At 40.5% G+C, this 20753-nt stretch overlaps 2 protein-coding genes across 11 annotated transcripts in view; one reads left to right on the top strand and one right to left on the bottom strand.

The window, feature by feature from the left end:
• STK17A (serine/threonine kinase 17a) overlaps positions 1–2489 on the top strand; it is a 44154-nt gene extending 41665 nt beyond the window's left edge. Inside the window, exons 5-7 of the mRNA XM_025379024.1 lie at positions 767–815; positions 904–1083; positions 1665–2489. Coding sequence (XP_025234809.1) covers positions 767–815; positions 904–1083; positions 1665–1989 — 554 coding nt within the window. The 3' untranslated portion in view covers positions 1990–2489. The remainder of the gene's footprint in view (positions 1–766; positions 816–903; positions 1084–1664) is intronic.
• Positions 1–20753, bottom strand: part of LOC112620440 (cytochrome c oxidase assembly factor 1 homolog) — a 124300-nt gene that overhangs the window by 14496 nt on the left and 89051 nt on the right. For 8 of the 10 annotated variants that reach the window (XM_025379028.1, XM_025379031.1, XM_025379029.1 and 5 more), the window contains 2 exons: positions 17776–17852; positions 16458–16885 (listed from right to left, as the gene is read on the bottom strand). In XM_025379028.1, the coding sequence (XP_025234813.1) occupies positions 16747–16885; positions 17776–17852 (216 nt within the window). In that variant the 3' untranslated portion in view covers positions 16458–16746. Of the gene's footprint in view, positions 1–16457; positions 16886–17775; positions 17853–20753 lie in introns of those variants that run through there. The other 2 variants (XR_003118528.1, XR_003118527.1) reach the window with 1 other exon arrangement.

Below are 20753 nucleotides of genomic sequence, written 5' to 3'. Positions count from 1 at the left end.
TGATCCTCCCACCTCAGCCTCCCCAGTAGCTGGGTCTACAGGCAATGCACCATGACACTCGGCTAGCTTTTGTTTATTTTTTATAGAGACAGTCTTATTGTGTTGCCCAGGCTGGTCTTGAACTCCTGGTTCAAGCGATCCTCCCGCCTTGGCCTTGCAAAGTGCTGGGCACCCAGCCTCGAAGCGTATTATTTTTCTCAATTCTATAGATGCAACTTAGTTGCCTTTGTCCCATGCCTGTAGTCTCAGAATGCCCAATTTTTTTTTTAATCTTGTTGACTTTTTGTTAATGGGTAGATGTTTTAAAAAGCTCACTCTGACTGCAACAGAAAGAATAGATCAGAGGGGTGGGACAAGTAGTTGAAAAGGCCCAGGTGAGAGGAGAAAGTGCCACAGGTGAGGGTGGGGCAATGGAGAAGCAGAAATGTCAGTGGCAGTGAGAAAGTTTTAAAAGCCATGATCTGATAGAGACAATGCTTGATTACGTAGAAATTGTCAGTTTATATTTGATGTTTTTAAAATATTTAAATATTTGTAAAATACTAGGACTCAACAATGATGGGTAGAAGTGTGAAAAGTAAACAAGTTAATTACAAACATCTAGTCAGGCTTTATATTAATTCATATTAATCCATGGTAACCTTTCATTTTAGCCCAAACATTGAATAGTGCCTTATAGTTTCTAATGCTTAATTTTTTATCTCTAAGAGCAAATTAGGAATTTTTTCCACAAAAACTAAATGTTTTCTTCTCTTTCTGATACTAGCTCCTGAAATTCTTAGTTATGATCCTATAAGCATGGCAACAGATATGTGGTAAGAGTTATTAATGAAAAATTGATCAAATTAGTTTCAAGAAATGAGTATGGTACTAAATTTTTCTTGCATTTTCTTTCTAATTTAGGAGCATTGGAGTGTTAACATATGTCATGCTTACAGGAATATCACCTTTCTTAGGCAATGATAAACAAGAAACATTCTTAAACATCTCACAGATGAATTTAAGTTATTCTGAGGAAGAATTTGATGTTTTGTCTGAGTCAGCTGTTGACTTCATCAGGACACTTTTAGTTAAGAAACCTGAGTAAGTATTACTTTTATTAGTTTAATATTGATCTTGTCAGTTTTTTATTGAATCTCCTCCAACCAAAAATAGTTCAACATCTAAAACACCAAAATGGGAACACAAAAGTGAGACCCTTGACTTAATATAACTGTTGAAAGAAAAGGGGGCAAAAATGAAAATATTTTGAGAAAATGTGAACCATACCTCGGTATAACAGGATTTAAATATTAATTAGCAAAACTGTATTATTGCAAATGTGTCATGGCAGTAAACAGCACTCATAATTCATGGTTAGTAGAAGTTGACAGTGAAATGACAGCTAATCTCTAGCAGATACTTCCCATCTGTTCTTGGTGTCTCTCAAGAGAGCGTTTCAAACATAACTTACTTAAAATATTTCAACATTTTCACAAAATTTTCAGCATTGTGGGAAATTGCACCCAAATTCCAAGACTAATAGTTTTATTCAGGAATCGCAGTTAAGATTTTTGCCAACTTGTCATACTTCCCAAAGTATAATACAATAAATACAGTACCTTATGCTCTAATTTTAACTGAAGTTCTAACATGTCTTAACTGTAAAACATGTATCTTTACAGGGATCGAGCCACTGCTGAAGAATGTCTAAAGCACCCCTGGTTGACACAGAGCAGTATTCAAGAGCCTTCTTTCAGAATGGAAAAGGCACTAGAAGAAGCAAATGCCCTGCAAGAAGGTCATTCTGTGCCTGAAATTAATTCAGATACTGACAAATCAGAAACCGAGGAATCCATTGTAACTGAGGAGTTAATTGTAGTTACTTCATATACTCTAGGACAATGCAGACAGTCTGAAAAAGAGAAAATGGAGCAAAAGGCCATTTCCAAACGATTTAAATTTGAGGAACCTTTGCTACAAGAAATTCCAGGAGAATTTATCTACTGAGCAGTATTTCCCTTTAGAACTTTAAGATTTCTACATTGAAAAATGTTAATATTATTTATGGACCTCTGGCCAAATGGTACATGTACTGGAAGTGGATAACCAGTATCACTTACACAAACAAAAATAACTTTGTCAAATTTGTGGAGTTAGGTGGAAGTCACATTTTAAAAGTTGCCAACCAGGAGATTTAACAGGTACAGTTATCCATTTCAATGTTATTTTTAAGAAGGGAGATGTTGGTACCTTGTAATTCTACACCCTGTTTCTCCAGAATGAGAATTTGTGTACAAAGATATTTGTATTCACTTTCTTTAAAAAATCCAAGTAAAAGTGCCAAAACTACATTTCTGTAAATCTCTTGCATTATTCATATGTGTATCTATATCTGCATATTTGTTAATGTGTTTACTACAATTGCTGCTTTTTCACTTTGGATTTGTTTTTGGCAAAATTTTAGTTTAAGCAGACATCTAAATTTTCGAGACCTAGAATAACATTCACTAAAGTTTGATACTGTCTTTTTTTAATATTTTCTTACTGCTTTATAGTGACTTGATTTGGTTTCTGTTGTGTTTTTGCCTAAATGCTTGTAACATATCAGTGAAAAACCCTAATTTTTTTTTTCTCTTCAATGTCACTAGTAAGAGAGGTGGTAATTTTTCACCTCTGAAATTATTCTGGTTTAAGTGTCAGCTCTTCAGCCACTTCCCTCATCACACCACACTCACATGCATCTGCTCTGTCTCACATGCTGTACCCCTGCCGCTTCCTGGCACCTCCCCCCATGCTTCTCATTTAATTTTGGCCAATTGTAGGTATCAGTGTGATCTGATCAACACTCTGGTTACCTTGGTCAGTGAAAAGATGCTACTATATTGCTTTTGTCCCAAAGTGAGTAAAATCCCCTAGAACAGAGAGAGAGAGAGAGTGTCTTCATGCCGACCACTGAGCCTGTTTCTGCTGAGTTTCTTATCAGCCCTCAAGCTCTGCTAGGAAAAGCTATAAAATGCCAAAATATTTATAAACATTTACTTTGTCCATAAAAAATTTACATTGGATACTCTGTAATTAGGAGGTACTTTGTCCCAAAAAGATGTATAAGAATGTACTAATAGTTTTATTTGATTAGGATTGAACAGTTCAAGTGTATCTAGGCCCCACAGTGACCAGTAAAGTCCAACTAAAAAATGGAAATGTGAAAGTGTATGCCGAATACCTTAAAGTAACTAATCATCCTCACACACAGAAGTCTGAGAGTCCTTATTTATCTTTTATTAGGCTCAGCGCATTAAATATTTGCCTATCACCTGTGTGCTGTGTACCGTGGCCATGCCTTGCTCTGTACTATGAACAACTCAGACCTGTCCCTTCACGGTCTGATTAGGGTGCTGCACAAAGCTTTCTCCCTAACATGGTTTCTCAGCTGTCAAAATCATGAAAATGACAGCACCTAACCACTATTTTAAAGTGTGTACAGTAAATACCCAAATGTGTGTAAATGTCATAGACATATACAAAGTCAGTAATCTCGCCCAGTCCTGCTGAGTGAACCTGTCGAAGCACCTGGGAGCGCTCTTTACACTATTAGATGAAATTCATCAGGCAGTTCAGACAACCAGGTTGCACTGTTTTCTCATTAAATTGGCTTGCTTTTATACAGTTTCTTGGAATCTAGCATTCCTAAACAAGCTCCAAAAAGCAGAAGAAGAAATTGTGCCACAGTGATAGAGTTTTTAATGAACACCCATGGCCACAGTGTTGAGTCTCAGGTAAGTCTTGGAAGAAGTAAAACACAATATTAGGCAAATTTGTATAAGTATCTCTGAAAAAATAGGGAGGGAGGTGACCAGCAAAAAATAACCCACTATTGAATGACACGTTTGTACTTGACGGATCTGTCATCAGGTTTTAAAATCAGAATCATTTGGGCTTTTTAAAAACCATTTTATACTCGTAATAAATATATTTAATATAATTGCTGTATTTGTGAAAAAGATCTGTTTTCTTTTAGCTGGCCACTTCAGTTTGCTGCATATCTTTAGCTGCTGTTGTGCCTTAAATACTGAGTCATAGGGTGCTTTTTTAAGAAGCCCTTCAGAATATACTTGTAAAGATAAATTGGCATTTTTTGGTTTATAAGATAAAAACAGGGCATGAAGAACCTTCATAATACTAGGCCAAATAAAATCTATTAATAGCTGCCAGCTAGCTCTACACTTATCTAAAGCTGTTAATGTTCCTTTTTTTCTATCACCAAATTTATAAAGGACTAAACAGTGCTATTGAGTTTACTTGGTTTGTAAATCCAGTTTTAACTATAATTCAACAGTATTTTGATGGGATGAGATGTTTATGTAATATGCAAAATGTACAAGTAGTTTTAATCAACTGGGAAATGATATTTGATCTTGTGTTTTGTTGTTTTCACATGAAAACTAGGATACCTTTCTCTAGTAGTGGTATAGAGGAAGGACAGATGCTCATTGATGAATCTCTTAAATTTCTCCAGCTAACCTCAGTTTGTAAGAAAAATGTATTAAAGGGTTATAAAGATCGCTTAGAGAATGTGAGACAGAACGTGAATTATAGTCCTCAGTAATGTAATGGGGGTGGTGCGTGGGTCAGTCCATAGAGGCCTATGCATGTTTAGAAGTAGTAAATACCAATCCATGGACACCAACATACATGAATATAGACAGGAGAAAGATGACTAGCATTGGCAAACTAATCCTAAATACATTTTAAATTCACACCTCAATTTGAATTGCACTGATAAAAATGAAAAATAGCCATGTACTGTATTTATTTTCCAAGATTGGCCACCTCATCCATTCTATCTGTTGCAGAACTTAAAAAGCTTGATTGAATACCTTAATCTTAACCTCGAGAGCCTTAATCACTATTGTTTTGTTTTGGAGAGAAGGGGATATAATTTACATATCATGAAATGTACAGATCTAAATCCATACAGTCTCATCAGGCTTGACAAATGTATTCACTCCTTTAACCACACTCCTGTTCTGTTGCACTAGTTTTCCTTATCCTCAAACTCATATACTTGGAATCATACAGCAGGCACCATTTGGCTTCTGTAACTCAGCATGATGTCTTTGAGATTCATCTATGTCGAGGTTTATATCAGCAGTTTGTTCCATTTTTGTTTTTGTTTTTGTTTGTTTTGTTTTGTTTTGAGATGGAGTTTTGCTGTTGTTGCCCAGGCTGGAGTGCAATGGCGGGATCTTGGCTCACTGCAACCTCCGTCTCCCAGGTTCCAGGGATTCTCCTGCCTCAGCTTCCCAAGTAGCTGGGATTACAGGCATGCACCACCACACGTGGATAATTTTTGTATTTTTTTTTAGTAGACATGGGGTTTGACCATGTTGGTCAAGCTGGTCTCAAACTCCTGACCTCAAGTGATCCACTCGCCTCAGCCTCCCAAAGTGTTGGGATTACAGGCATGAGCCACCGTGCCCAGCCTGGTTTGTTCCTTTTTATTGTTGTGTCATGCTATTTGAATGCATGAATTTATTTAGCTATCCTTCTGTTCATGGACCCCTGAGCTGTTTTGGTGGGGCTATTATAAATGTGCTATAAATATTCTTGTACAGGAATTTTTGTGGACATGTTTTCATTTCTCTTGGATTAAAAAGCTAGGAGTAGAATTGCTAGGTCTTATGGTAGCTGTATATTTAACTTTTTAAGAAACTGCCCAACAGTTTTCTAAAACCATTGTGCTGTTTTCTGTTCCTACCAGCACATTGTATTTTGGTTGTTTTTTACATCCTTGCCGACGTTTGGTATTATCCGCCTGTTTCATTTTAGCCATGCTCCTGGATGTGTGGCGGTATCTCATGCTGGTTTAGTTTGCATTTCCCTGATGACTAACGGACAGTACTTTTCATGTCCTTTTTTCCTTTTAATTGGATAGGACTCCTTTGTGCATCTGGATTGTCAGATTTGTGTGTCACATATGTCTTTTCCCATCTATAGCTTGCCTATTTTCTCAATAGTATCTGTTGATGAGAAGAAGGGTTTAGTTTTGGTGAAATCCAATTTATGGCTTTTTGTTTTATAGTTAATGTTTTCTGTGTGCTCTTTAAGAAGTCTTTGCCTACCCAAGCTCATGAAGATACTGTTTTTTCTTAGGAGTATGATAGTTGTAGCGAATATTCAGGTCTGTGATTCACCTTGAATTAGTATTTTTATATGCCATGAGGTAGGTAGGCGTCAAATACCTTTGAACATTCTAGTGAATGTTCAGTGGTTCCAGCACCACTTGTCAAAGATTCTCCTTTCACCGTTAAACTGTTTCGGTGCCTGGTCTAAAATCATTTGATCATATATCTGTGGATCTAGTTTTCTGTTCCATTCTGTTATCTTTTTGTCAAAACTTGGTAAGTCTTGATCTCAGGTAAAACAGATGTTCTAATTTCTTCTTCTGCAAATTGCTTTATTCTAGGTCCTTTGCATTTCCAAACAAATTTTGTCAATTTCTACCAAACTACTCCCAGAAAAAGCCCTGTGGATTTTTGTTAAGATTCACTGAATCTGTAAATCAAGTAGTCATCCAATCCATAAACATGTTTTTCCATTTACTTCATTTTTTCTCAGCAGTGTTTTACATTTTTCAGTGCAGAGATCCTGTATATCCTTTAACTTTATCCCTGTGTATTTCATGGTTTTTGATGCTGTTGTTTTTTGGATACTCTTCATATTTCAGTTTTTTGTTTGCTTTTAATACCCCAGCTCTCATTTTTAGCTCATGATGCCTAACTAGAACTATGTTATAAATTATTTAAATGAGTCTTTTGAAACTTTTGTTGGTAACAGTGGGAGTAAGTTCTCTGAATTGAAATTTATAGTAACAAAATTGGACAGAATCCCTCCTCTATTTTTTCAAATTAGAGATGCAGTAATGGAACTGCAGAGGGAATATGTGATTTGTCCAAGAGCTCACAGCTAGTTATGGGCAGAACAAAGGACAGAATCATTCAGATTTCCTGACTGCTTGTCAAGAACTTTTATCTCAGTGGATACTACCTTTGGCCCCATTTTAATGTCCAAAGTAGTTTTTAAAAATTACTTTTGTGTAACTTAATTTTGGGTTTCTTTTTTAATAACTGGAGGACAGGTAACCTGAGATGAGGCTAGTGCAGAGGTCAATATTCTGTGCCCTGTGCTGCCTGTTTGGTGAGGTTTTATTGGAATAGCCACACCCGTGTGTTTACATTTTGTCTGTGGATGCCTTCACACTACACCGCGCAGGTGAATACTTGTGACAGAGATCTGAAGGCCTGTACAGCCTAAGGTATTTAGTGTCTGGCCCTTTACAGAAAAAGTTTGCCAACCCCCAGGCAATTATAATCTAAATATATTTAAAATAGATATTTTCTATTTAAAACCAATCTTGACACAGTCCTTTGGGGAGCAGCTTATTTTACATGGCAGGATAATCTTATGACTTGATTACATTTTCTTCTTGCCATTTTTATTGAAATAAGTGGAGATTTTATTTACTAAAAATAAAACTATTTTTCCTAAGTATGTTAGCAACAGAAAAGTGTCTCAGTTCAATACATTGTGATGGGTTTGCATGAAAATTAGTATCTCTTTAGTTATCTCTATTAAGTAACCAGCTTTCTAATAAATTGTAAGAGAAGTATACCTAGAAGATAAATCAAAATATTTGGGAAGAGGTATGTTTAATCCTCAGCTGGAATTATTCAGGCGAGGAGGACTGTCACCTCATCCCTGCCCCCGTTTTTTTCTCTAAGCCAATAAAACTGTACCCTGTCCCATTTAAAGCAGCATATTCAATAATTTCATCCTATACTTTTTAAAGTTTTTGATTTTGCAATAGTTACAGAGTTACAGGGAGTTGAAAAGACAGTACAGATACATCTTACATAACTACAGGAAATTGATATTTGCACAATGTATATCGTTTTATGCCATTTTATCTTCCTACCAACACATTTGAGATACAGAACTGCTTCATTGCTATATAAAGATCTGTTGATATCTACATTTTACCAGTTGGAGTGAAATGTAGAAAACTCTCTTGCCCGTCCCCTCCCCACCCCATTTATAACTGTCTTAAACATAACCTGCTACGTACATTGAGATCTATGTCACACAATTGTGCTTCTACTACCAAATAATTTAGAAACCTCAAGAAGGAAAGTCAATTGTATTTACCCATATTTTTGCTGTTTCCATCGTTCTTCCTGACATCCCCAAACTTTTTTTTTTTTAAACGTTTCCTTTCTGGTTCAAGAACTTCCTTTGGTCTATTCAAGGTCTGTAGGGTAGACTCATTCAACAAATTCTTTTAGTTTTCTATTATCCAAGAATGTTTCTATTACCCCATAATTCCTGAAGGATCATTTCACCAAATATGGAATTTGGAGTTGACAGAGTTTTGTTTGTTTTGAGGCAGTCTCGCTCTGTTGCCCAGGCTGGAGGGCAGTGGCAGGATATCGGCTCACTGAAACCTCCACCTCCCAGGTTCAAGCAATTCTCGTGCCTCAGCCTCCCAAGTAGCTGAGACTACAGGCACGTGCCACCATGCCTGCCTAATTTTTGTATTTTTAGTAGAGACAGGGTTTTGCCATGTTGGCCAGGCTGGTCTCAAACTCCTGACTTCAAGTGATCTGCTCACCTTGGTCTCCCAAAGTGCTGGGATTACAGGCATGAGCCACCATGCCCAGCCACAAGTTGACAGTTCTTTTGGCACTAAAATAATTTGTCTCACTTCCTTCTGGCCTCCATGGTTTCCAAAGAGAAATCCACTGTCATCTGAGTTACTTTTCCCTATAGGTAAGATGTCATTTCTTTCTTGATTCTTTCAAGCTTTTTTCTTTGTCTTTAGTTTTCAGAAGTCCTATCATGGATTTCTTTGGGTTTCACTCAGCTTCTTAAATACAGGCATACCTCAGAAATATGCATCACTTTCAGTTCCAGACCACTGCAATAAACCAAATACCCCAAGAAAGCAAGTCACATGAATTTTTTGCCTTTCCAGTGCATATAACATGGCTTATACTGTAGTTTAAGTGAGCAGTAGTGTTATGCCTAAAAATAATGTACATACATTAATTAAAAAGTACTTTTAAATGCAAGAGGAGGGTAGGAAAAGATAATAATTTTAAAATACCTTACTGCTAAGAAATGCTAACAACCATTCATTGAGTCATAATCTTTTTGCTGGTGGACGGTCTTGCCTCGATGTCGGTGGCTGCTGACTGATCAGGGTGGTGGTTGCTGAAGCCTGCAATGACTGGAAATTTCTTAAAATAAGACGACAGTGAAGTTTGCTGCATTGATTAACTCCTTCTTTCATGAAAGATTCCTCTGTAGCATGCAATGCTGTTTGATAGCGTTTACCCACAGTAGAACTTTTCAAAATTAGGGGTCAATTCTCTCAAACCCTACCACTGCTAAGTTTATGGAATATTCTAAATCTTTTGTTGTCATTTCAACAATGTTCATGGCGTCTTCACCAGTAGTAGATTCCATCTCAAGAAACTACTTTCTTTGCTCGTCCATGAGAAGCAACTTCTCATCCATACAAGTTTGATCCTGAGATTACAGCAATTCAGTCACATCTCCAGGCCCCTCCACTTCTAGTTCTCTTGCTGTTTTCACCCCATCTATAGTTCCTTCCTCCTCTGAAGTCATGAAACCCTCCAAGTCCTCCATGAGGATTGGAATCTATTTCTTCCAAACTCCAAATAATGTTGATATTTTGGCCTCCTCCCATGAATTGAATGCTCTTGATGGCATCTAGAATGGTGAATCCTTTCCAGAAGGTTTTCAACTGACTGCCCAGAACCATCAGAGAAATCACAAAATGTATTTCTTAATAATAAGTCTTGAGAGTCAAAAGTACTCCTTGATCCATGGGCAGCAGAATGGATACTCTGTTAGCAGGCATGAAACAACATTCATCTCCTTGTGCATCTTCATCAGAGCTCTTGGGTGACCAGATGCATTGTTAATGAGTAGCAATATTTTGGTTTTTTAGGTTTGTTTTTTGAGACAGGGTTTCACCATGTTGCCCAGGCTGGTCTGGAACTCCTGACGTCAAGCAGTCCACCTGCCCCAGCTTCCCAAAGTGCTGGGATTACAGGCATGAGCCACTGCACCCGGCCATATTTTGAAAGAAATCTATTTTTTCTGAGCACTGAGTCTCAACAGTGGGCTTATTCAGTAGACCATGCTGTAAACAGACCAGCTGTCATCCATGCTTTGTTGTTGCGTTTATACACCATATCTTAAGGGCCCTAGGATTTTCAGAATAGTCAGTGAGCATTGGCTTTAACTGAAAGTCACAGCTGCACTAGCCCCTGACAAGAGTCAGCTTGTCCTTTGAAGCCAGGCATTGAGTTTTTCTAACTATGAAAGTCCTAGATGGCATCTTTTTCCAATAAAATGCTGTTTCATCTACACTTAAAATCTGTTGTCTAGTGTATCCACTTGCATCGATGATCCGAGCTAGATCTTGTGGGTAACTTCTGCAGCTTCTCCATCAGCACTGCTGCAGCACTTTGTATTTTTATGGAGATGGCTTCTTTACTTAAACCTCATGAATATTGCTAGCTTCAAATTTTCTCCTGCAGCTTTCTGACGTCTCACATTTAGTAAGAGGCCATTGTGGGGTTATTAATTGGCCTAATTTCAATATTGTTGTGTCTCAGGGAATAGGGGGGCCTGAAAAGTGGGAGAAAGATGAGGGAATGGCCAATCAGTGGAGCAGTCAGAACACACACATTTATCAATTAAGTTCACCGTCTTAGGTGGGTGAGGTTCATGGTGCCCAAAACAATTACAACAGTAACATCAAAGATCACTGGTCACAGCTCTCCGTAACAATAATTTAAAAGTCTGACGTATTGTGAGAATTACCAAATGTGACACAGATGCAAAGTGAGCACAAGCTGCTGGAAAAGTGGCACCAAAAGACCTGCTCGACAGTTGCCACAAACCCACGATTTGTAAAAGACACAGCATCTGCAAAGTGTCATCAAGTAAAACACAATAAAACTAGGTATATATGCCTATAAAAGGTTCATTTGTTTTTGACAAATTTGTAGACTCTCAGCCATTATTTTTTTCAAATACTTTTTCAGCCCCACCCTCCTTCTCCTCTTTCTTAGACCCATGATTCAAATGTTAGGTCTTTAGCTAGAGGCCCACAGGTACCAATCGCAGTCTGTTTTCTCTGCTCAGATTTTTATTTCATCTTAAAATTCAGTGATTCTTTTCTCTGTACTCCTCATTCTGCTGTTTAACCCATCCAGCGAGATTTTTATTTCATTTAATCTTTTCTCAGTTCTAAAATTTCCATTTGATTTGCCGTCTTCTAAGACTTCCTATTTTTTCATTTATTCCAAGCATGTTCATAATTGCTCACCGAAGTTTTAAATGATGGCTGCTTCAAAATCCTTCTCAGATAATTCTAAGATCTGTGTCATCTTGGTGTTTGTGTCTGTTAACTCTCTGTTCTCATTCAGGTTGACATTTGCCTGGTTCTTGGCACAAGAGCATGGCTTTCTGTTCTATTCTGCCCATTTGGGTCTGAGACCCTGGACTTGTTTGAATGTTTCAGTAGGTCTACTCTGACACCACCCCCGTGGGTGAAGGGGGCATGTGGTGGGTTGACGGTTCAGGCTCACCACTGAGCCCCGTGTGAGTACAGGCGGGAGGGAGGAGTGGCTCAGCGCAGCTTCCCACTAGAACACGTGGGCCCCACTGATGCCATGGGAGCGGGGGGAGTTGTTCCTCTGGGTCAGGGTAAAAGTCTAGGCTCCCAACATGGCCTCCACTGACACTATGGGGGTGGGCCTCATTACCACCCTGCAGGGATAGAAGTCCCAAGCGCCCCACTGGGCTAGCTCTGACCCCGCTCCAGCAGGGGTTGGGGAGGCCTCATTGCAACAGGCAAAGGAGAAGGTCTAGGCTCCCCACTTGGCCCTTGCTGGTGAGGCTGTGGGGTTGGGGCCATGGGTTTTTCCACGGTGTCTGGATAGAGTAGGGAAGTTACTGTCCGAGACTTCTCCCTCTTTCTAGGTTGCCCTGTCCTGATCCTTGGGCTAGAGACACCAGGCTTTTAGCCATTGGCTCCTATTGGTGTTTCTGGGGTGCTGGTTTCTCCAGTGCCTCGTATTTGCCCAATATGAGGCAAAAGAAAACCCAGGGAAGTCAATGCTGTGTTATTCCTTGGGTACTGAAGTTCCTTTCCATTCGGTCTTCTCAGCTTTCACAGTAGTTTGATGTTTGTTTTATGCAAGTCCAGGCTGCTCTTAGTGGAGGAATAGGGAGAAGTGCGTCTATTCTTTCTTGTCTCTTCTACTTTGTTTTGAATAGTGAATTTTCTAAAAATGTGGTCCTAGAAAGTAGCTTAGTTTGCAAAATATAAACATAACTTTTATATAATTTTATAAATAACTACTGACTCAGTCAAACCACCGAGGACATGTTCTACAATCAATGGTTTGTGTGTGTCTCCAATTGAATGCTAAGTCCTCGATCTAAGCCATGTCTTAGGTTAAAATAATTCCAGGATTTCCTGATATTGAACCACCTTTGCATTCCGGGAATAAACCTCTCTTAGTCACTGTTAACAGTAGGGTGCACTAGGTTAAGTTGGGGTAACAAATAGCCCCCCATCTTAGGGGCTTGTAAGGGTTTATGTGTCTCTTACGCTCCATGTCCCACTGTGGGTCAGCTGTCCCAGCCCCCAAGCCCTTGAAGTAGCCACCATCTGGAATATTACCAATCTTAGGGACGAAGGCAAAGTGGACAGTGTGAACCAAGGGCAGGCACTTAAAACTTTTACTCAGAAGTCCTACATGCCACTTCCACTCACAAGCCACACAGTCACACCTAAGTTCAACGAGGGGATGTATAATCCTCCCACAGGAAAGAGCACTGAGAGGGAGAAGCACCAACCCATTTCGTGAAAAATAATACAATATACCACTACATATCATTGGATTCAGTTCACTAATATTTTATTTTGAATATTTGCATCAACCTTCATAAGGGAGACAGGTCTATAGTTTCTCATTTCATAAAAATAATTTGGAAGTGAAAAATTACTTTGCCATTAAGACTGCAAGGTGACTGATGTGGTAGCTCAAGTTAAAAGTGTTATAGGTGTATAGTAGGGGGTCTAATTTCTGCCTTGACAGCTTATTATATAATAATAAAAGGTTAACACACTTCATGTGATCTGATAAATCAATTAAAACATTTCCTTAAAAAAAATTCCTTTTGGAAATTTCCTCTAAGGGGAAAAAAATTTGGAAGGTAATTTAGGAATGAAAAGTACTCTCTCCTGCAAAGTCAGATTTCACTTCTGCACCCAACCCGTGTCTTAAGAGGCATGTTTTTAATATTTTCATTTCCTACTTTTCTGCCCTGGATTATAAAGTGGGCGCAGTTTTTCTGTACACATTCCTGACAGTGCTTTCAACTGAGCAACTCTGCCAAAAAGCATGCCTGAACCGGGAGGGCATTACTAAGGAGGCAAGAATCTTCTAGTGGGTGGAGACGAGGTTTTCCTATCACCCTCTCACCTCCTTCTCGACCGCCCCCGTCATTGAGCCTCCTGTGTAAACAGCATCTTTTGTCCAAGCATCCCAATGAGCAGTATAAACATTGTCTCACCTGTAAGGCAAGTGATTGGTAAGTATTTATTCATATTTTTCAGATGGACAAACTGAAAATGCCAGAGTCAAGTGGCCTAAAGCCACTTCCAAAGCTGCTTGCTTTGGGAAAACCCTTCACAACTGCTGCTTCTTGAGCATTTTCCTGGCCTTGCTGGTGGCCAGAGGACAGAAGGAACTAAGTTCTGGCTGTTTGGTGTATATGTAATTTCAGTTTCATTGTTGCTGTATACAAACTTTACCAAAACTCAGAGTAATAAAACCTTATCAGGTATTAGCAAGTCCTTGGGTTGGTGAATAGGGAATGTTTACAGGCAAGAGGAGGCTAATTCTAGGAAAACTGAACGAAGACGGTAAAATCTGTGACTTACTTGAAAGTCACACAGGTCTTGTCAGTACACATTCAGCACAGTCTCTGAAACCTCATTAGCAGTAGAATCACGTGCTTACCCCCAAATCTTTGATGGCCACAAATTGTATGCAAATGTCAACACTGGCAGTCACACACTGTGGCCAACCTACCTTTCCAGGCCTCTCTTTTACTTTACCTACGCTCATCTACACGCTGTCCAAACTGGGCTTCTTATTTCTGGGGCACAACTCCCCCCTGCCCGCTCTGGGGCCTCTCTTCATGCTGTGCTTTCCACTTGCAGGGTGCTCTCCATCATGTCTGCTTATCAAAATCTTGGACTTCAAGGCCCACAGGGACACTACTGCCTCCGGACAGCCTCTTAGATTCCTCCTAACTGATATCTCTATTTTCTACATCATTTTTAGCACCAGAGCTTGAAATTATTTTGGCACAGTATTATAATACTCTCCACAGCCCCTGCCCATCCGCCCAGCACACTAGCTGGTAAGGAACTTGCGGGTAGAGGCCCTGCAGCCTCTTCTATAGTAAAGCACGTAGGAGTCACGCTACCATTTGTTGGCTGTGATCCCTCTCCTGCAGTCTTTACGTCTACAGTTTGTATCATTCTAGGAAACCCCTTTCTCTGGTCTCTGGGCTATCCTGTCTCTTTATGGGATGCACTGGGGGCCCTTCCTCAAAAAGTCACCTTTTCCTCTGATGCATTATCCAAGACATCATTAAGGTAGTTAGTGGAGTCAATGGCTGAGTCACAGTGATTAATGGATCTACAGGAAACAGTGGACTGCAAGTGCACATCATTGCTACCCTCAAAGAACAGGAAAGACAGTGTCTATTGCAATGATCAAGTTCCAGCCTGCTCAGAATCACCCATGAAGGCATTAAGTGCACAGGAAGTAAATGTGAAGAGAAAAAACACCCAAGATGGCGGCTTTCAAATAGAAATCAAGGAGCTATTCACTACATAATACTATTTCCTAGCAGGTGGATTAGAAAAGCCTCTTCATTAATTCAAACTCTACACTTATTTTTACTTCAGAACAGATGGCCAACCTGAGCCCTGGTTTTCTATAATCTGGCCATAGCAAAGAAACAAAAAAAATTCAAACACTAAAATGAAGTAGAAGTTGTCAGAGAATAGACAGCAAGCAACACATAAATTCACAACATACACACAATAGGACAGTGTGTACCTTAAAGAGCAAAAGCACAAAACTGTACAGTGCTCTGCCATTTATTTTAAAAGACTGTAGAGATTGGAATATTTATCTAAACACACTGACAAAAGCGCTCTCAGGGGGAGACTTTTCACTGTATAATCTACTCAAAGAACACACAAACATGTTTTTAAAGAAACAACTCCAGAATAGAGATAACTTGTAACAACTGAAGACCTCATATTCTACCAGCATGTTTAAGCTCATTTTTTTCTTTTTTTCTGAGAGGCTTCTCTTCACTGAATATTAAGAATGTAGGAAGAGAGCTCATGGCTGTCCTTCGTTGTAGACAACTACAATGGCATTAAGCCTGCAAATGCTAAGAGGGTTAAACTGACCTTTTCAAAGCACAGATACCAGATTTCTGTTTTTGTAGGCTCTGGTGCCCAGAAGGAAGTTCTTTTGCTTTATAATATGTTTCCTTGTAAGACTAATAAAACCTAAGGATGCGATTATCTAACATGCAGTTAAGTTGTTTGGAAAGCAAATAGGTAAGAACCTGTTAGCTTTTTCCTTTCCTTCCCTTTTCCTTCTTTTTCTTTCCTTTTTTTTTTTCTCTCTCCTGAGACGGAGTTTTGCTCTTGTTGCCCAGGCTGGAGTGCAATGGTGAAATCTTGGCTCACTGCAGCCTCTGCCTCCTGGATTCAAGCAATTCTCCTGCCTCAGCCTCCCAAGTAGCTGGGATTACAGGCACCTGCCACCACACTCAGCTAATTTTTTTGTATTTTCAGTAGAGACGAGATTTCACCATGTTGGCCAGGCCTCCTGACCTCAGGTGATCCGCCTGCCTCGGCCTCCCAAAGTGCTGGGATTATAGGCATGAGCCACCACCCCCAGCCAGATGCTGTTACCTTCAAACTAACTTTCCTAAGTTAACTTTATGTGTATATGTACACACACAAATTTTCTAAGCTTTCAAAATGTTTGGAATAAAAATTATTTTGCAAATCTTCAACTGGGCAGATGGTTGGTATCTGAAATAGAAATAAATGCAAACAAAATATTCCAAAGTGATGGAGAATGTCCACAAGCTACTTAACAACATGAATTCAAGGTACAGTGAAAAACCAAACTGGTCTTCCTCATCATTCTCATGTCAATAATTTAGAAAAAATCCCTTCAGTACTACTGAGCTTCAGGCTTTGTAATGAAGACTGAAAATTCCAGGGGAAAGGAAGAGGAAGAGAAAGGAAAGAAATGAGAACCAGCAAAGATCAACAAACATTTCATTAATTCTGATTCCTTTTATCATTTGCTTTTTTATACAAAGCACTTTCAAATCAATTATCTTAAATTTGTAATAGGGGTTTCTTTCAGATTCAGTTTAAAAATGACAAATAGCATTCGTTGTGCCCAAGTTGGAATTATACCAAAATTACCATGTGCTGGCACATACAATCATCCCGCTGGTGGCTGGAAAACTGGGTTGCAGGAGTGTCTGCCACTCAGATGGGCCACCACCCCAGTGGGCATATGGTAGAGATGAGGGAAGGATGGACTAGAAGCACGCTGGGCCTGCTGGGTCTTCTGGGTCGTCTCTACTCTTTTTCACTTCGTCACCGTTTTCCCCACTGAGCTTGAACACAGGAATCTGCTGCCCATCCTTGAGCTCTAAAAAGACTTCGTCAAGGTGCCACCTGAGAGAAACCAGAAGTACAGTATCTCTAATCTATGAACACTGAGGCAACGGCCATAGTCAAAAAAAGGGGTGCAGAAAGCAATTGTTTTGAATAATGCCTTAAATTTTTGTAAACATTTTGTGTGAGTGCTGTGTCAACACAATTCGTAACATTCTACCATGGGCTCTCATTATTTAACCAGCTTCGACTTCGAGGCAGGCTTAACAATGACAGGCGAATGGAAGGGACACCAGGAAGGAGAAGGAGCGGTTTATTTCTCATTTCCTAATTCACACTGACCTTCAGTTCCTGGCATGGAATCCAGCCAGCTCGTGCACTAATCCCAGGCTCAGAGGTCAGTGAGCCCAGGGTGAGCTAGGTGGGCCCGCCTGCTCCTTTTGTCCTTGGGAATTAAAACACAGCCTGGCTAAACAGCAAGCATCTATGAGAGAGGCTTCCCGTGGGGGAAGTGAGTGGATGTAGCTACTGGCAACCAGACAAGCAAAGCCAATTAACGGGTGGAGAGCTTATGCAAAGAATGTGATGAATAAATTCTGGAACAAGAATCCATGCCCTTTATTCATTTGTAACAATCGAGGCAGTGAAGTGAGAAGCTGTAACATAGCATCAAATTATGACAGACCTAGATCACTATAACTGGAAAGTTTTATGAATTCAACGGCATATAAGGAGAGGGCAATTCAGTAGACTGTATGGATAAACTGGACTCAGCTAAGAGCCACAGTACTGGCTTGCTGCCCAGGCCACGAAGCTTTCAGCTTCAAGCTTGAAAAACAGTTCTTCCTATGCCCACAGCAATTTACCAACAAATGAAAACAGAGTCGGGGTTGCTTCCATCAGGAAGTCCTCCTCCCACCCCCCGGACTGCCGTCACCTTCCCAGGATACCTCTGAAAGGGGCCACCTCTGGAGGAGCGGACGTAGAGAAGGCCCTCTGACTTGGATCCAGAGACAGGAATCTTCAACTGTGGTGTAAAATGACAGAAAGGAGAGATGTAATTGGATACATTATTGTCATTTCAGAAGATGATGACAAAATGATGCTTTCTAGAGCTAAGCCTATAAAATCCAGTGATTCTCCACAGAAGTGAGTTGTTTTCTAACAGCCCAGCTGGAGAATCCACTTGATTTTCCAAATGTCCTGCCCCTCTTTGGTTGGCTGGTAAGGTCAATGGCAGTCTTTGCATTTGGCAAGGAGGCCTCCTATGATCCTACTTCCAATGATCGCTCAAAAGTCCACTGTTAAAAAGGAGCAAACTCCTGACACACGCAGCAACATGGATGAGTATCAAAAACACGCCAAGTCAAAGGGCTTTACACAGGAGGAGTATATAACTATTTATTTTAATTCTACAACAGGCTAAACTATGCTGGAAACCTGTTATTTTGACGGATTACAAAGTAATTTTCAAACATCAAAAAAAAAAAAAAAAGAAAAGTGACTGCCTCCAGTAGAGCTGGAAGATGTGAGAAGGAACCCACTGGGTAGGAAACGAGGGAATTCAGGTGCTGGGAGCAACCTACATCTAGATAACGGCTTGAGTGACACGACTGGGTGTATTTGTTAAAACTCATCAGAGATAGGACACTTGGATTTGTGCCTTTCACAGACTGTAAATTTTACCTCAAAAAAAAAAAAAAAAAAAAACTAGGCACCATAACAAATATTAAACTCCACTTAATGATGTACGTGCTTACATGTATAATGTTTGAAAATTACTTTGTAATCCATCAAAATAACACTATAGACTCATGGAAACAGAGCAAAATGCTAACTGTAGAATCCAGGTACCAGCTATAGGTGCTCACAGTATAAATTCTTTTATCTTTTTTGTACATTTGAAATTTTTCATAATAAAATACCAAAAGAAAATTCACTGTTTTAAAGAGGAACCTATTGCCAGCAAATTGGTACATATTTTGACCTGGACCCTAAAGAACAGGCTTTAAGGAAAATATAATACATGAAGGCTTGTCTGGGAAAGACGACACGGAGTCCTGGGTTTCTCCTTCATCCCCAGCACCACAGGCTGGGTTCGCACCACAGGGTGCTGCCAGGTGCTGCCATGCCCGTGCCCAGGCAGTCGGCCTAACAGCCCCTAAGCACTTGTTTGATTACACTCCAATTTAGAAAAAAAAAAATAGTGAATGCGATGTTTTTGGTTTCTCACGAAAACCAAAGAAGCTATGAGCCTCGCGAAGGAGACACAGGCACAGTAATAAGGAAGCCCGTCATGAGACAGGCACCTCCCAGAGTGCCTTCCCGTGTCCTCGGTAATGGCCAAAGATACCTCCCGGAGCGGGGGCGGGGTGGGGGTGGGGGCGGGGAGTATCCCACCCATTCCAAGTTGCCACCAAGAGAAGAAACTACTGAGGTACACATTTGTGCTTTCCAAAACTCTTTCTTTCCTTTAAACACACCTGAAGGAAGGCACAGGATTTGGAACATGGCTCCATAATTCAGGTGAATAGGCAGTCAACTAGTCACACTTCAAGAACAAATCTTTAGCCGGGCATGGTGGCTTTCGCCTGTAATCCTAGCACTTTGGGAGGCCAAGGCAGGTGGATCACTTGAGGCCAGGAGTTCGAGATCAGCCTGGGCAATATGGCAAAACACCATCTCTACTAGAAATACAAACAATTAGCCAGGCGTGGTGGTGCGCACCTATAGTCCCAGCTACTCAGGAGGCTGAGGCAGGAGAATCGCTTGAACCTGGGAGGTGGAGGCTGCAGTGTGCCGAGATCACACCACTGCACTCCAGCCTGGGTAACAGAGCAAAGCTCCATCTCAAGAAAAAATAAAAAATAAAAAATAAAAACAAATCTTCAGGGTCCCACTGTTTGAGTCAAGCTAAAGCTTTTCTCCAGAGATTATAGAATTAAGCAACAGAGTATACACTGAGCATCTCTGGATGCTTTAAGAAAAAAAAAAAAAAAAAAAAAAGGAAGGAGAAAGAAATGGGCAGAAGCAAGAAGGATTCTGAAGAACAGCAAACTCTGAGAGGCCAACGTCTGAACTGTGCACAGCTGTGCTTCCGTGTGTAGATGTGACACTTTACAGGTTGGTTCCTTTGCCCAGCCCGACCTTGCCAAAGATTAAAGCAGGAGTTCTGGTAAAGCAAAAGTTGGTCACTGGTGACTATTTCACACACACACTCTAGAAAAAATCCCAATGTATGATAATTACTTCATGAACAACTGAAACATCTCACCTCTGGAAAAACTGTAAGAAGTACAAATAAAGGAATTTGGGATAATAGGGCATATGCTGTATAGAAGCATCCTTACAGCTGATTATAAAGAAAGTAAGGACCCTGACAGAATGTCAAAAATAGTCCACAAATTGGAAGGCATGCACTGAGGCTCCGGGTGGCTGTGATGCAGCAGACTCTGAACTCCTGTCACTGCGGAGTCACAGCATTTGGCAGCAGTAGAAGCCAGAACCTAGCACCACAGCCAACATAGTCACAGCATGGCCAAGGCCCCAGGATGTGGGGAAGCCCAGGAAGGCACCCTCTCAGCACCACTGGGGCCAAAGTGAAAGCTGGACAGAACAAAGCTCCCACCAAAACAACCATGGCCTCACCCTACTCTCACTGGGGTTCCTGGAGCACCAGATCATGGATGCTGCATCAACCAGCCCCGGCAAAGGCGCCTTTGGCACCCACTTCCTCAGCGCTACAGCTGGGCTCTGTGCTCTGAGCCGAGAGAAATGCAACAGCCAGACCTACCTGCTGGCTTTTCCAGGTTCTCAGGATTGCTGGGGTCTAGCCAAGTGACCAAAGACAAGGAAGCACAGACGGGCTCCGCCACACCATGGGAGCAATCCAGTGGCCTGGCACAGAGTGAGCACTCCACACATGCCC

The sequence above is a fragment of the Theropithecus gelada genome, chromosome 3 (assembly GCF_003255815.1).
Source record: "Theropithecus gelada isolate Dixy chromosome 3, Tgel_1.0, whole genome shotgun sequence".
Taxonomy (NCBI): Eukaryota; Metazoa; Chordata; class Mammalia; order Primates; family Cercopithecidae; genus Theropithecus; species Theropithecus gelada.
This window is presented reverse-complemented; position numbering and strand designations above follow the sequence as displayed.